Genomic DNA, 17,127 nt, shown 5'->3' with positions numbered 1-17,127 from the left:
ACACACCAGCAAGCAGTATACTCGAACCAGGGCCCTCCCTACGGCAGTGGGGCCCCTGGGGGACACATCACAACCGACGGCGGTTAAACTAAACCGGTAGTGTAACAACTGACAGTGACGTTGAAGCGGAGCGCCCCCCCCCCCAAAGCACGGGGCCCAGGGCAGCCCCCTTAATTTGCCATACCCTCGTGACGAGCTCTGTAATTAACTCCATTCCCCTGCCCGTGGTGTGCCACATGTTTTTTTATATATAAAATAGGAGTTGTGAAATTGGTGTTGTAATCCTGTAACAGGATATATATACACAACGTTGTAATCCTGTTGGCTGCGCTGACATTCAAACTGTGGCTATCTGGCCATCCTCAGGGTTGCGCGAAAACACACCAAAAGACTCAAGGGGCGTCCATTTGGACACACAAGTATAGAAGTATACTTTCTTTTAAAAATATAATAAAGTAAAAACCACAAATTCCCTTTGAATACACAATTGCATATACAATAGGTATGTTTTGAGTACAATGTAAAAAAACAGTTACATTTGGCTACGTTAGCAACAAAGATAATTACCCCAAACTAAGGTATTTATCATAAACTATAGTTAAACTATAGAGGAGACAACGCGATAAAAACCCAATGACCTCCAAACTCTACCTGCCTTTAACCACCTTGAACTGCCGCTCATGCAGAACAGAGACCGGAGCAAAGTATAACGGAGCAATGCCCCGATCCACAAATGCGAAGGTAGACGTCACGGCGAAAAAAAACCTCCCGCTACTCTTGACGCGGTTGTCTGAACTTTCAGTTTCAGTTTTCAGTTTCATTTATTTGGTATAGCCCTGCGATCCTTGAATCGGGTGCAACCGCGACAAACAAAAACATGAACAAGAAAGCATCTTAAAGTGACTACGCGCAAACAGAAAAATCCAGGAAAAAAAACCAGCAAAGTTATGACCACCTGAATGTGAAATTGTACGTTGCTGCTCGGCATCGACATCAGCAGCCGTGCGAAATAAGGATGAGGCCACCTCGAACCCACGAGCGGTGTTTGGCGAGGTTGTGGTCACACATTCACCGCGAGACCTTGGCCTGACATGCACAATTATTTAATTCAGCGGTGGATTGAAAAAAAAAATAGGTCGTACATTATCCTTGGTTCATCAGTATTTTTTTTCCTCTCTTATTAAAGCTACACAAGGCGTTGATGAGTCTACATCTTACTATCTAAAACTATTTTTTTATGTTTTTACAAGGTACGGCCCACTGAGCTATGTAGCTCTTTACCAGACGCGACCTGGCTATCACAAATGATAGCTCAGTGAAGTGGGCTTATCGTGTGGCAGCAATCGTAGCCAAATGCTCTCTACGAGTGTTTATAAGTGTTGGAGGAAAAAAAACCGGAGGACCCGGAGAAAAATCCACGCGACCGCGAGGAGAGAAACATGCAAACTCCAAATATACAGCATGCGTCAGGGTGGGCATCGAACCCAGGTCCTCCTGTATACCAGGCGAGGTGGTTAACATCTCGTCACCGCGGTGCCTCAGTGCTTAGCGCGGGTTGCGTTATTCATCCGGCGACAAAGGGCTTTAGAATCATATATAATCATATTAATAATTTGTCTGGGAATGTACCCAACATGTCACTATACATTTCAAGTTAATTGGTTTCACTCTCGGGGTCTTACTTTTTTCTCTTACCACGAATAATCCTCAAGTGTCCGGGCAGAAACGTTCGCGCGTGACATCCTAACACGTGGCACAGGGCGCACCGCCGAGCAGAGTCACGTGGGGACGACCATCGCGCAACGGCACCACCACCACGCGCAACGACACCACCACCACCACTCGCAAAGACACCACCACCACCACCACGCGCAACGACACCACCACCACCACGCGCAACGGCACCACCACCACCACCACATGCAACTGCACCACCACCACCACACGCAACGGCACCACCACGCGCAACGACACCACCACCACCACACGCAACGACACCACCACCACCACACGCAACGACACCACCACCACACGCAACGACACCACCACCACCACGCGCAACGACACCATCACACGCATCACTTCCGCGATGCATCCCCTGCAATTGCTTGCTCACGCCACGCTGATGGAAGAAGGGCCTTCCACGAGAGGGAGCAATAGATACCCTCTAGACTGCAGTGATTATTCTTCACTCGGGGCGCATCGCGCACGCCCTTGGGGTGCGAGATGCTCTTTCTGGGGGGTGCGATACATGGCCACATTTTTTTCGAAGGTAAATCATCTAAAACACTAAATAAGCACGGGCACGTGAGTACAACTTATTTTGTTTCATCAAACCCGAAGTTTATTCACATTACACATTTTTTTTTTACGATTGAGAACCAAACGAGTGCAAGGCTGCAGTAAATGTGAAGAACCACTGCTCTAGAGTCTAGAGGGAGCTCTAGATCGCGCACCCTGTCCACTCTAGCGCGGCCCTTCTGAACCTCTTTCACTCCGCAGCATACTCTCACAGCTCGCTCCATCTTCGCAGCAAGCCCGACCACAGGATCGCCGTCGATCCTTCACCCAGCAGTGGATTGATCACGGTTGATGAAGGCGATGCAGTATGCCGGACGCGGCTACCGACCGGACTTGGCACCGTCATGGAAACGTGGAGTTTATTCATTCTTCTATGTAATGGTTTTATTTGAATGTCGGTGTCCGTTTGCTGCAATGGTTTAACCAAACTACAGTCCTCGCGGTCCACCACCACCACCACGCTGACATCTTTCCGCGTTTAACCAATTAACTCGTTGCACGCTGCACGCCCCCGATGATCGTTAAACACCGTCGCGCGTAACGCGCTATGCAATAAACGCTGTCTGCGTCGCGTGGAAACACGCGAACACGCGCGCGCACGTGGAAACACGCGAACACGCGCGCGCACACGTGGGAACACGTGAACACGCGCGCGCACGTGGAAACACGCGAACACGCGCGCACACGTGGGAACACGTGAACACGCGCGCACGTGGGAACACGTGAACACGCGCGCGCACACGTGCGAACACGTGAACACGCGCGCGCACACGTGGGAACACGCGAACATGCGTGCACACGTGGGAACACGTGAACACGCGCGCGCACGTGGGAACACGTGAACACGCGCGCGCACACGTGGGAACACGTGAACACGCGCGCGCACGTGGGAACACGGGAACACGCGCGCGCACACGTGGGAACACGCGAACACGCGCGCATACGTGGGAACACGTGAACACGCGCGCGCACGTGGGAACACGTGAACACGCACGCGCACACATGGGAACACGTGAACACGCACGCGCACACATGGGAACACGTGAACACGCGCGCGCACACGTGGGAACACGTGAACACGCGCGCGCACACGTGGGAACACGTGAACACGCGCGCGCACGTGGGAACACGTGAACACGCGCGCGCACGTGGAAACCCACGTACAAAGACACGCGCACGCTGAGATCTCAGTCTTGATGTGCGAGTCGGCTCCATTGACGCGGACAGCGTGATTTGCTTCGCGTGGCACGTGGGACGAGTTTGACAATCATCGGGCGCGTGCAGCGTGGAACGAGTTAATTTGTGTTTGAATGGGGAGGAGTACATTGGTAAACGCGGAAAGACGGAGCGTGGTGGTGGTGGGTCGTAAGGAATGGAGTTTGAGAAACCCTGATCTTCTGTATTCGCTCCAATGTCTCTATGAGTATGCCGATTCGATTTATTTTGTGTTGATGTATGTTAAATTGTGGGGAGACAAAGGCGGCCCGGCGTGGTGCTGGACACCCACCGTGCCGGCCTTTATCGGTGCTCGCTTACAGCACGTGCCCCAACAGTCTGTTAAGGCTATACGGGGGATTTTTGTCTTTGTTAATTATTTTCTATCATTGCCACGGCACACCCATTGCGAAGCACTGCCCTCTAGATGGAGTCCCTATTCAGTGCAATGTATTATTGGCATTCCTCGCTGTTCAGACGCTTTGTGTCATTACCCACACTTTACCCCACCCCAACAGAACCGGTCGATCGACTCCCGGTGGTGTAACCGATTGTACGACGTGAACCAGATGTATTGTGACTCCCATTTGATTCTCTAAAACTTAATAATAATAATAAAAACACACATTTGAAGTAAGGTTTATTTACAACAGAAATGAATATGCAAAGGAAAAAAAACTGTTAGGGGTCAATTCATTGGGGCGGGGTGGTGGTGGGGAGGGGTCACAATAAATCTGGACCACCCTGTACACTGCTGCGGTGGACGGATGCGTGGCAGGATGTAAGAGTCACGCAGCGTTTGTTTCAAGTGCCTAGCCGGGAGATTGGATCGAACCCGCAACCTTCTGGATTTTCCAAGTCCAGTGATGCTAACCCCCACGGCAACCCAAACTATAAATATGTAAATCGTCTACAGAGGCATTCCAATTGTGTCACCTTGAAGCGTCCGGTCTTTCTCGAGCTCTCGATTATTGAATTCGAGGACACTTCAGATTAGACAAGCACCAGATGTTACAGAAAATCGCAAACTTGCTTATTTGAACAAAAAAAAGGTCTAATATACAGCTTACCTAATTTACTTTGTCCATAAAGCTGTGAATAACTTGATTAGATTATACAGGGTGGAGGTGGGGTGACCTGGATAATACCTGATAACCCACGTATAGATTTTCATTTTTATTCTTAGTTCTTTCGGTAAAGTCACGTTGAAGGGAAACAATAAAATAATAAAATATATCTAAAACAATAAAAAAATTCTCACGACGTTTCGACCATAACACAAACGGTCGTCATCAGGTGTGTCGGTTTGCATAAATGTATTTATTTTTAAACGGTGTATTTATTTATTTATAATAAAAAAACGTTAGCGCAACGCGCAGCGATTTGGCAATTTATTTAGAAGGACGAGTCCATCTATGTTCTGAAAAGAGGAGGGGGGAGACGAAACATTTTTATGTATGCTGTCTGAAAGCCACTGTAAGCGTGAACAATCAATTAAGACCTGAAATGGTTTATCAAATCTTTCCAATGATTGCTAAGCCAGAACCCATCTTCTCGGTTGAAATCGTCTCTGTGCTTGTATATGTGGATAGCCTCATGAACGAATCTCTCATGGTAGCCAGATGGCTTACAAAGAACCTCTGTCTTGGAAAAGTCAATGTCATGTGAGCCTACCATCACTTTACCCTACATTGCGGGGATCACAAAAAAGATCTCCAAAATCTTGAATAAACACAAGATCCAGGTCCGTTTCAACACATTACATAAAATCCGTGATCTGGTTCCGTCTGTAAAAGATGTGATTCCGGACATACAATACCCTGGTATCTACAAACTAAGTTGCCTCTGTGGTAGTAGTTACATTGGAGAAACCAAACGCCATGTCTCGGACCGCATTCGTGAACACAAAGCAGACCTTAAACACGGTAGGACCAACACCTCGGCCGTGGCAGATTATTGTTATAATTCAGTAGGCTCACATGACATTGACTTTTCCAAGACAGAGGTTCTTTGTAAGCCATCTGGCTACCATGAGAGATTCGTTCATGAGGCTATCCACATATACAAGCACAGAGATCATTTCAACCGAGAAGATGGATTCTGGCTTAGCAATCATTGGAAAGATTTGATAAACCATTTCAGGTCTTAATTGATTGTTCATGCTTACAGTGGCTTTCAGACAGCATACATTAAAAATTTTCGTCTCCCCCTCTCCCCCGCTCTTTTCAGAACATAGATGGACTCGTCCTTCTAAATAAACTGCCAAATCGCTGCGCGTGGCGCTAACGTTTTTTTTAAATAAATAAATGCACCGTTTAGAAATAAATAAATGTATGCAAACCGACACGCCTGATGACGACCGTTTGTGTTATGGTCGAAACGTCGTGAGAATTTTTATTGTTTTATATATATTTTATTATTTTATTGTTTCCCTTCAACGTGACTTTACCGAAAGAGCTAAGAATATGAATTGCTGCAGTCACGAAAGCTTTAAATCAAAATTTAGATTTTCATTGTCGAGGAAGTAGGCTGTTGTTAAGAGGCGGATGACGAAGATGGGAGGATGAAAGTGAACGATTAAGTAGAGGAGATGATTTAATCATGCGTGGGCTGTCAAGCGTTTCCCATGAAGCGAGCATGATGGAGGGGAATCTTTAACATCTTCGAATGTCATGAATCTTTGAGTTTGGTGCCAGTGACACGACACGCACCTTTAACACGCCATATCATCGCGCGTTCGTTCAGACGATTTGACGGATTGTCCGAAACAATGCAAGTCTCGAACAACCCCAACACGTGCTGTATAATTCTAATACACGCACATTGTCCATGTTATTATTATTATTACTATAGCATTGTATTAAGACTTAAAAAAAACATATCCGTGACGTGGCTGTAATAGTAGCACGATCGGTTCGCACGATCGTCGAACTGATTTGTTCCAGTCTCATCGAAAACTTGTTCAGAACACTAGCTTGCTTCCAATGCCGAAACAAGAAGCACTGTCCGATTAGAGAATATATTTTTTTGTCACGATACACATTCACTAAATAATACATTTCCAGGCCAGGCCGCCACGTTTTACCTGCCCTCGCCTGGATTTATGCCCGGCAACAATGCACCTTCCCTGGGTGAATTTACTAGGCTGCAGGGGGTAGTAACCGTGATAATAGGAATAACGTGTTGTTATTTTACTTATCTAAGAAAGTCTTCACCGAGTTTGCATACACTTTTGGTCCAATTCCTTTATAGGTGGCCCCTTGTGTGTGGTGGGACACTGAGGTACCGACAGCAAGGGCGACATGTCCACAGAAGGGGCAAAAACACTCGACGGCCCTCAGATCTTGATAAACTGCATCCACTGCACACAAAATCACGGCAGCAATAGAGGCGAATGATCCCTGATGAACAAATGGATTTTTTTTAAACTCTCCAGTCACAGTGTGCGACTGTGGTCGTCCATAACAGCCTGTAACAATGAGTAGTGACGCAATGCCCCGATCCACAAATACGAAAGAGACATCACAGCGAAACACAACTCCCGCTGATCCTGCTAGCGCGGTTATCTGGCTTGACCACCTGAAGTTCTGAACGCGAGATTGTAGTTTTTGCTCTGCATATATTCATAATCAGCCGTACGACAAGAAAGAAGAAGACAGATCTTGCTGTGCCAGTCATTTTCTGACCCATCTCGTAGCCCAGCCAGGTTAGAAAGTTTTATGAATTTCGATGCGGTCTACAGACACTTGCTCCCCACAACTATTGTATTACATTCATCTGCCACCGAACTATTTGCTTCATTGCTGTAATTATTTTTCATCTGTTTTGCTTTCGTTGTTGCTGACCCACCTCACTTGCAAATTATACTAATCTTTGTATCTTAAGTTATCACCTGGTGAAATAATAATAATCTTGACCTGGATACTGGATCACGTTCACTAGACTTCTACACGACCAATATGGCTTATAAATAACCAACGTGGCCTCTATAAGACACCGCTTCTGTAGGATCAATAAGGTCGTCTATAAGACCAACATAGCCTCTATAGAACAAAAATAAAACATATATGGCTTCTATAAAACCAAGATGGCCTATATAGGACCAATATGACCTCTATAGGTCCAACGTGGTTTCAACAGGACCAACATACCCTCAAGAGGACTAATATGACGCCTCCAGGAACATTATGGTGTCTCTAGGAAATATACGGCATCTCTGAGTAGGGCATACATGATGAAGGAGGGTCAGTTGTTGAAATAATCCACCGACCAAGGGAAAGACCAAAGACTGGAGGATGGGAGACGGTTATGGGAAATCTTGGATGCCACGTGTCTACTGTGTGGCAGCTGAGGGATCCAAGAAAGGGTCGATATTCTTTTTTCACTATTTTTGTATTTTACCAGGTTAGGCCCACTGAACTATAAAGCTATTTTCAGAAGTGACCTGGCTATCACAAATGATAGCTCAATGAAGTGGCCTATCATGTGGAAATGTATCGCAGCCAAATACTCTAAAAATGCATGTTTATAAATGTGGAGGGAAAACCGAAGGACCAGGAAAAAAATATGCTCGACTACGGGGAGAGAGACATGCAAACTCCAAATATACATCGGGCATCGTCAGGGTCGGGATGGAACCAGGCGAGGTAGTTAACGTCTCACCACCGCAGCTCCCATGGGCAAGGTGTGGTAACACCAAGAGCTCTGGCCATTATAGCATATTAACCAAGGACATATAGTGCCTCTATAGGTCCAATGTAGCCTCTCCAGGTCCAATCTACCCTCTGCAGTTCCAATCCAGCCTCTGCAGCTCTGATACAGTCTCTCCAGGTCCAATGCAGCCTCTGTAGGTCCAATCTTCACTCTGCAGCTCCGATACAGCCTCTGTAGGTCCAATCTACCCTCTCCAGGTCCAATGCAGCATCTGCGGGTGCAATAATGGCCGCTGGAGGTCCAATATCAGCCTCTGCTGGTCCAATATCAGCCTCTGCAGGTCCAATAACGGCCTCTGCAGGTCCAATAACGGCCTCTGCAAGTCCAATAACGGCCTCTGCAGGTCCAATAACAGCCTCTGCAGGTCCAATAACGGCCTCTGCAGGTCCAATAACGCCCTCTGCAGGTCCAATAACGGCCTCTGCTGGTCCAATAACGGCCTCTGCAGGTCCAATAACGGCCTCTGCTGGTCCAATAACGGCCTCTGCTGGTCCAATAACGGCCTCTGCTGGTCCAATAACGGCCTCTGCAGGTCCAATAACGCCCTCTGCAGGTCCAATAACGCCCTCTGCAGGTCCAATAACAGCCTCTGCAGGTCCAATAACGGCCTCTGCAGGTCCAATAACGGCCTCTGCAGGTCCAATAACGGCCTCTGCTGGTCCAATAACGGCCTCTGCTGGTCCAATAACGGCCTCTGTAGGTCCAATAACGGCCTCTGCAGGTCCAATGCAGCCTCTGCGGGTGCAGTACCGCCTCTGCAGGTCCAATAACGGCCTCTGCAGTGACTTATATGTCGCAGAGTGGTTTGTCTTGAGTTTGGCTATCGGGGGAATGCGATGACCCCTCCTCACTCGTGCTGCCACTGGGCCGGCAGGTGCTGGGGAACTTGTCCCTGTTGTTCTCCTTCTTCCACTTCATGCGCCGGTTCTGGAACCAGATCTTGACCTGGCGCTCGCTGAGGCCCAGCACGTGGGACACCTCGATGCGCCGCTTGCGCGTCAGGTACGGGTTGAAGAGGAACTCCTTCTCCAGCTCCAGGGTCTGGTAGCGGCTGTAGGTCTGGCGGCCTCGCCTGCGCGCAGGCCCTGCAAGGGTCAACATGTCACCGTCAGCATCATCGTCATCATCGTCGTCGTGATCACCAGCCATGATCTAAAATAATTTAAACTTTTTTTGTATTTTACCAGATAAGGCCCACTGAGCTCTATAGCTCCTTTTTCAGAAGCGACCTGGCCACAAGCGATAGCCGAACAAAGTGCCGTATCATCATGTGGAAATGTATAGAAGCCAGATACTACAAAGCTGGAGGGGAAAATCGGAGGACCCCTAGAAAAATTTCACACGGAACACGGGGAGAATATGCAAACTCCAAATATACAGCAGGTGTCAGAGTCGGGATCGAACCAACAATGTTCTGTCCACCAGGCGAGGTAGTTAACATGTCGCCACTGGATGAAGGCCTTTCCCAAGCAGTCACCACGTCGAATGGTCTTGCGATGCGACGCGCGATGCTGTTGAACACCTGCACACGATCTGATTTCGTTGTTCTGACACCGTGGTGGACGCAGTGGCATAACGAGAGTGTGGGCAGGGGTGCCTTGCCCACCCTCTGGTGGTCAATGCTACCAAATTGGGGCCCCCTTGAAAACCACCACGAGATATGTTTTCAACAACAGTGTCAAGAACAACAAATTATTTAAAACGCGGTTTAATTTTTATGAATGAAATTTACATCCATTTACTTTCCACGTTCTATTTAAATGCAATGTAAAGCTGTCACGTAATATTGCAAAGAGGTACGACGGAGATGTGGTGGCTGCATTTTGCAAAAGATGGAGTGCAGTGCCCCTACAGCATTAAATGTCCGGGACCGGGAGCGTAACGATGTGATTAGGCGACAGGAACCGCGATCTATATGAGCCCAAGGTGCGACCATGTGAGACAAAATCAAATATTGGGGCCCCACCTGGCCAATTGCCGCACCCTCATGAGCTGATAATGTAGTCACTACGCCACTGACAATGTAGTAACTACACCACTGATAATGTAGTCACTACACCACTGATAATGTAGTTACTACACCACTGATAATGAAGTCACTATGCCACTGATAATGTAGTCACTATACCACTTATAATGTAGTCACTAAGCCACTGATAATGTAGTCACTACACCACTGATAATGTAGTCACTACACCACTGATAATGTAGTCACTACACCACTGATAATGTAGTTACTACACCACTGATAATGTAGTCACTACGCCACTGATAATGTAGTCACTATACCACTGATAATGTAGTCACTAAGCCACTGATAATGTAGTCACTACACCACTGATAATGTAGTCACTACACCACTGATAATGTAGTCACTACACCACTGATAATGTAGTCACTACACCACTGATAATGTAGTCACTACGCCACTGATAATGTAGTCACTACACCACTGATAATGTAGTTACTACACCACTAATAATGTAGTTACTACACCACTGATAATATAGTTACTACACCACTGATAATCTAGTTACTACACCACTGATAATGTAGTCACTACGCCACTGATAATGTAGTCACTAAGCCACTGATAATGTAGTTACTACACCACTGATAATGTAGTCACTACACCACTGATAATGTAGTTACTACACCACTGATAATGTAGCCACTACGCCACTGATAATGTAGTCACTATACCACTGATAATGTAGTTACTACGCCACTGATAATGTAGTTACTGCACCACTGATAATGTAGTTACTACACCACTGATAATGTAGCCACTACGCCACTGATAATGTAGTTACTACACCACTGATAATGTAGTTACTACACCACTGATAATGTAGTCACTACGTCACTGATAATGTAGTTACTACGTCACTGATAATGTAGTCACTACACCATTGATAATGTAGTTACTACACCACCGATAATGTAGTTACTACACCACTGATAATGTAGCCACTGTCACTGATAATGTAGTTACTACGCCACTGGTAATGTAGTCACTACACCACTGATAATGCAGTCACTACACCATTGATAATGTAGTTACTACGTCACTGATAATGTAGTCACTACACCACTGATAATGTAGTTACTAGACCACTGGTAATGTATTTACTACACCACTGATAATGTAGTTACTACGCCACTGGTAATGTAGTCACTACACCACTGATAATGCAGTCACTACACCACTGATAATGTAGTTACTACGCCACTGATAATGTAGTCACTACACCACTGATAATGCAGTCACTACACCATTGATAATGTAGTCACTACACCACTGATAATGTAGTCACTCCACCACTGATAATGTAGTCACTCCACCACTGATAATGTAGTTACTACGCCACTGATGATGTAGTTACTACACCACTGATAATGAAGTCACTACGCCACTGATAATGTAGTTACTGCACCACTGATAATGTAGTTACTACACCACTGATAATGTAGTCACTACACCACTGATAATGTAGTCACTACACCACTGATAATGTAGTCACTACACCACTGATAATGTAGTCATTACACCACTGATAATGTAGTTACTACGCCACTGATAATGTAGTTACTATACCACTGATAATGTAGTTACTACACCACTGATAATGTAGTCACTATGCCACTGATAATGTAGTTACTACGCCACTGATAATGTAGTCACTACGCCACTCATAATGTAGTTACTACGCCACTGATAATGTAGTTACTACACCACTGATAATGTAGCCACTACGCCACTCATAATGTAGTTACTACGCCACTGATAATGTAGTTACTACGCCACTGATAATGTAGTCACTACACCACTGATAATGTAGTTACTACACCACCGATAATGTAGTTACTCCACCACTGATAATGTAGCCACTATGCCACTGATAATGTCGTTGATACCCCACTGTAAAGAGCTGTCGACCTTCTCCAGAATTCGGTCCTGGGCCTCCCCTAGGTCGACTCAGCCTTAGATGAGTACCCCCGGTGCGGTGTGGCAAAGGCGCGCATACGAACACCCCGAGCGCACGTGGTGCGTGCTGTCGCGAGGCTCAACGCGGCAATTACCGGTCAGGTAATCGACCTCGGTACAAGATTATACCCTGCCACCCGAACACAGGGGCCAATTTCCGGCGCTGATAGCAACGGTCCAGCCACCCGTGAAGAAGGCACGGGGTCCGCGCTCCAGGGTCCCTGGTTGTTGAAAGCGACCTGCAAATTCGAATTTTTCAACGTGGAAATTTCAAATTCGTCTGGGAGATCCGCGGGGCACAGCCCCGGTGCATGGCTACAAGAGAAGCGCGCTAACTAACTAACCACTACACTACCGCTCCCCCCTCCCCTTATACACACACCGCTTACACACACGCCCATGCGTCACAAGCTACCCCAGGTACTATGCTATACTCATTGAAGGCTGCGTCGACCTAGGTGGAGAGTGCCATATCAACAAAGATCCCCCGTACAACCTAAACAGCCTGTTGTTGCAAGTGCTGTTAACGAGCACCTATGAAGGCCGACACGGCACACGAGGGTGTGGGTGGCCAGCACCACGCCCGACCGCCTTTGTCTCCCCAGTGGCGATGTTTACGCACCGCACCAGGTACTCATTTGAGGCTGATTTGACCTAGGGGAGGCCTAGGAACGGCTCTGAAAATCGTCTCCGGTGTCGGCCGTGAGCCGGAGGCGAACTCGGCTCGTCGGGCTTGGAGCGCAGCGAGCTAACCATTGCCGGATTAAGCGAATGCAGGGCCTGTAACAAAGGTTATAAAGGGGCCCTAAATAAAACTTGCATAGCAAAGTAATTGTATTCTTTTCATTTGCTATACAGCCAGATAATACGACAAATCGTTAACCTTAAACACCCAGTCGTTCATAAAAGTTGAAGGCGGGATAGTACTATAGTAATAGAGCAAGTGCAGAATCACTGGACCGGAATTGATAGCTTGAAAGCGTTTAGCGCGGGGCCCGTAGCATCTACTCTTTGGTTCTTTCGGTAAAGTCACGTAGGTAGAAACAACAATAATAGATCCCGACGTTTACCAACAAGACGCTGGCTTTATCAACAGGACGGTGGCTTTTCCAACAGGACGGTGGCTTCGCCAACAAGACGGTGGCTTTACCAACAAGACGGTGGCTTTACCAACAAGACGGTGGCTTTACCAACAAGACGGTGGCTTTGCCAACAAGACGGTGGCTTTACCAACAGGACGGTGGCTTTACCAACAAGACGGTGGCTTTACCAACGGGACGGTGGCTTTACCAACAAGACGGTGGCTTTACCAACAAGACGGTGGCTTTACCAACAAGACGGTGGCTTTGCCAACAAGACGGTGGCTTTGCCAGCAAGACGGTGGCTTTACCAACAAGACGGTGGCTTTACCAACAAGACGGTGGCTTTACCAACAAGACGGTGGCTTTGCCAACAAGACGGTGGCGTTACCAACAAGACGGTGGCTTTGCCAGCAAGACGGTGGCTTTACCAACAAGACGGTGGCTTTACCAACAAGACGGAGGCTTTACCAACAAGACGGTGGCTTTACCAACAAGACGGTGGCTTTAGCAACAAACCGGTGGCTTTACCAACAAGACGGTGGCTTTACCAACAGGACGGTGGCTTTACCAACAAGACGGTGGCTTTAGCAACAAAACGGTGGCTTTACCAACAAGATGGTGGCTTTACCAACAAGACGGTGGCTTTACCAACAAGACGGTGGCTTTAGCAACAAAACGGTGGCTTGTTGCGATCGAAACGTCGTGATCTATTATTGTTGCTACCTACGTGACTTTACCGAAAGAACCAAAGAGCATGGATTCCTGCAGTCACGAAAGCTTCAAATCAAGCCTGTAGCTACATACGTAGCTACTTTTGCTACTAGGATCATCCGGGCACAGGCTACAACCACCGCTACGCACCAACACACTCGCACAAACAACACGCGCGCGCGTCAAACCTTGGGGTCTCATCCACGGGAAGACCGAGCCGCCCGCGTCTCCGCCCCGCGCGGCGCCCACCTCGACCCCCTCGACCCCCGCTCCGCCTCGCCCCCGTGCGCCGGGCGAGGCGGCTCCGTAGGGGGCGGTCGGGTCGAGCAACCTCGGGTAGCCGGAGTCCGACGTTTCGCCCTCGAAGGGCGGCACCCCGTGGTAGCCGAGTCCGTAGGGGGCCCCGTTGAAGCCCCCCACGCCGAAGCCCCCGGCCCTGTCGAAGGTCCCTCCGGAGTGGTCGCCGGCGGCCGCGCTGCGCATCGCGGCTTCGTGAGCGGCGAAGCGGCAGTCGAAGTATCCCGCGTGGAGCGAATCTTCAAAGTACGAGCTCATGGTCGTGTGTGGCGTGCGTGGTGTGTGGAGAGAGACGAGAGGCGAACCTGTACGGGTCACCGCTAGCTTGAATGCACACAGTAGGGGGGGGGGCGGTGTAGCTGCTGTAGCTGTTGTTGTTGTTGATGCGTAGGTTGTGGTTGTTGTGGTCGTTGTTGTTTGTTGTTGAGCGGCTGACGTTGATGCAGCACGGGCTATTAGAGTTGTAGCAGTAGTTGTTGTTTATACTTTGTTGTTGTTGAAGATTGTTGTTGCTGTTGATCCGGCTATTTATGATGCATACGGGTCGATTACTGTTGTTGTTGGTTTAAGTTGTTGTGGGCCGATCGCTATTGTGAAAGGTAATAGGGGCTAAGCTGATGCTAATGTTCCGGCTGAGTTGTGATCAATAATGTTAATTGAATTATAATCGAATAACTATAAATTAGAAGAGTGTCATAATAACTATTAGGATTATAGGAATATACAATGTCGCGTTATATGTTAAAATGTTTACATTCGTGTACAAGTGACTAATAGTTAATCCCGTCAAAATCTTAATTTAACTCAAACTGACTGCATAATTATTAATTATATTGATTAATAAGATTAGGCATGAATTAATTAGTGCTTACAATCACGAAGAAGCTCAATATTCAATTATGTTATGTACCAGTCCGAACAAATATGAAATGGTATAATTCATAAGTTATAAAACACGGCAAACCTTTTAACACAATTACCAAACTGAAATCATGCTAATTGCCAATTAAGCAGATTAATAAACACGACGCGACTTATAACTAATTAACACGAGTCAATAATATAATTGATACTGATAACAATTATAATACAAATATGAACAATGAATCAACTTGAGTAATATTATTATTTAAAGCAAATCACAATTACTCGGAGTGAACTTAAAAGCCAATTAATGTATACACACAGCTTAATAGGCGCAACAGATTAAAGAATAATAATTATTACAACTTTACGTAATTAATATTGATAGCAATAACAACCTACGTTAAATGTACAAGCGTGTTCAAGATATATTGGCGACTGCATGATAATAGACTTTATTCAAACATGATTTGAGTAACGGCTGCAAGACCTAAACTCCTCAACGATACTGGCGTTTAACGATAAGGGTATTTTCTTCGAGATTTAAAAATCAACTACTATCGTAACTTTAACTATACCATTACATTGTTTTACCAACTTGTTTAACACTAAATATGCTTTAGCTATCTTCCTGCGCGTGAAGGCAGCAATGATGTTCAGGAGCTAAATGTGAATGTTGAGGTCTGCTGCTGCTGGCCACCACGACGAGAGGGCTTCATCAGAGAGAGAGAGTTCGTCTCGTGTCGCTCTTCCTCCTCCTCCTCCTCAGTAGAAGGAGCGCAGACCACCACGGTGGGTTTAACCGTACGGTATTAGCGACCGCTCTTTCTCCGCTGATTCTCACGAGGGCATTAAGCTATCAGCTCCCCGAACGCACACTATACAATAGCATTAATTAAGCAATGTTCCATACGCTACAGAAATAAAGATTAAAAAAATATATATTCAGAAAGTACGCTACACGACTTAACACACCATTAGCATATTTTAGTCTGCAGGAATGTTTTTTTTAAACAAATGTGGAATCAACGACTCTTCACTAAACTCATAATGACTTTGTCAACTACTGGACGACACTGCAGAGTTAGTTCTTCTCGTACCCTCGTTGAGATCGGAAGTGAGGGGTGCACGCGTCCGTCTCCTCCTGCGCCTCCTGCTCGGACAGATGCCACGTGGCTTCAACGCTCGCGTCTTGACGAGACGGAGGCGCTCAAGTCACGGCAGCAGCTCGAGAAGCGAGGGGACAAACTCTTTAAGCAGCGGAGTTTGGACAGCAGCAGCAGCAGCAGCCGGCGGCCAACTGCGCCCCTTCCACCACCTTCCCGTCACTCCCGAAGCCCCTCTAAATGTATTCCTGGGCACGTTCAGCTCGAAAACCTGCTCAGTCTCACCTTGAGATGCCCCCACCCTCCTTCACCTCCCCCAGAGCCCCGCCCACCCTCCTCCACCACCACAAGACAAAGATCCCCCGTGTAGCCTGTAACAGACTGTTGGGGCAAGTGCTGTTAGCGAGAAGCACCCTATGAAGGCCGGCATGGCACACGAGGGGGTGGGTGGCACCACACCCGGCCGCCTTTTGCACACCCCCCCCCCCCCCCCCCCCCAGTGGCGATGTGTTTACACGCAGAACCAGGTATTGATTGTGAGGCTGAGTCGACCTAGAGGAGGCCCAGAACCGGTTCAGATATCCCTCACCGATGTTGGTCGTGAGCGGGTTAATCCAACACGGGCCGCGCTAACCGCTGCGCCGCCGCTCCTCCCCGCCACCCCACCACGCACAGTAGAATTTGAGTTTCGCGAGCACAAACACGAAGCGTTTGGGGGACAAATTATTCAAGGTCATCAGAAACAAATTAATGGGGGCTGTTCGCGTCGAGTTGTAGCGTTGCCACCTTTATTTTCCACGCGGTGTACCGCGTCGACTCTAGGGCAGAAATTCGAGGTCGATTATCTAAA

The 17,127-nt window shown here is 47.5% G+C and overlaps 1 protein-coding gene across 1 annotated transcript; it reads right to left on the bottom strand.

Moving 5' to 3' along the window:
* Positions 1–2,318: 2,318 nt before the first annotated feature.
* Positions 2,319–16,534, bottom strand: LOC116948662 (uncharacterized). The gene is made up of 2 exons (XM_032965564.2): positions 14,199–16,534; positions 2,319–9,314 (listed from the first exon to the last, which is right to left on the bottom strand). The coding sequence occupies exons 1-2, from the start codon at positions 14,563–14,565 to the stop codon at positions 9,016–9,018; spliced, it is 666 nt and encodes a 221-aa protein (XP_032821455.1). The 5' UTR covers positions 14,566–16,534; the 3' UTR covers positions 2,319–9,015.
* Between the last annotated feature and the right edge of the window lie 593 nt (positions 16,535–17,127).

The sequence above is a fragment of the Petromyzon marinus genome, chromosome 34 (genome assembly GCF_048934315.1).
Source record: "Petromyzon marinus isolate PM22_M1 ecotype Great Lakes invasive population chromosome 34, UKy_Petmar_22M1.pri1.0, whole genome shotgun sequence".
Lineage (NCBI taxonomy): Eukaryota > Metazoa > Chordata > Hyperoartia > Petromyzontiformes > Petromyzontidae > Petromyzon > Petromyzon marinus.
Note: the sequence above shows the minus strand (reverse complement) of the source record. Positions and strands in the feature narration are given on the sequence as shown.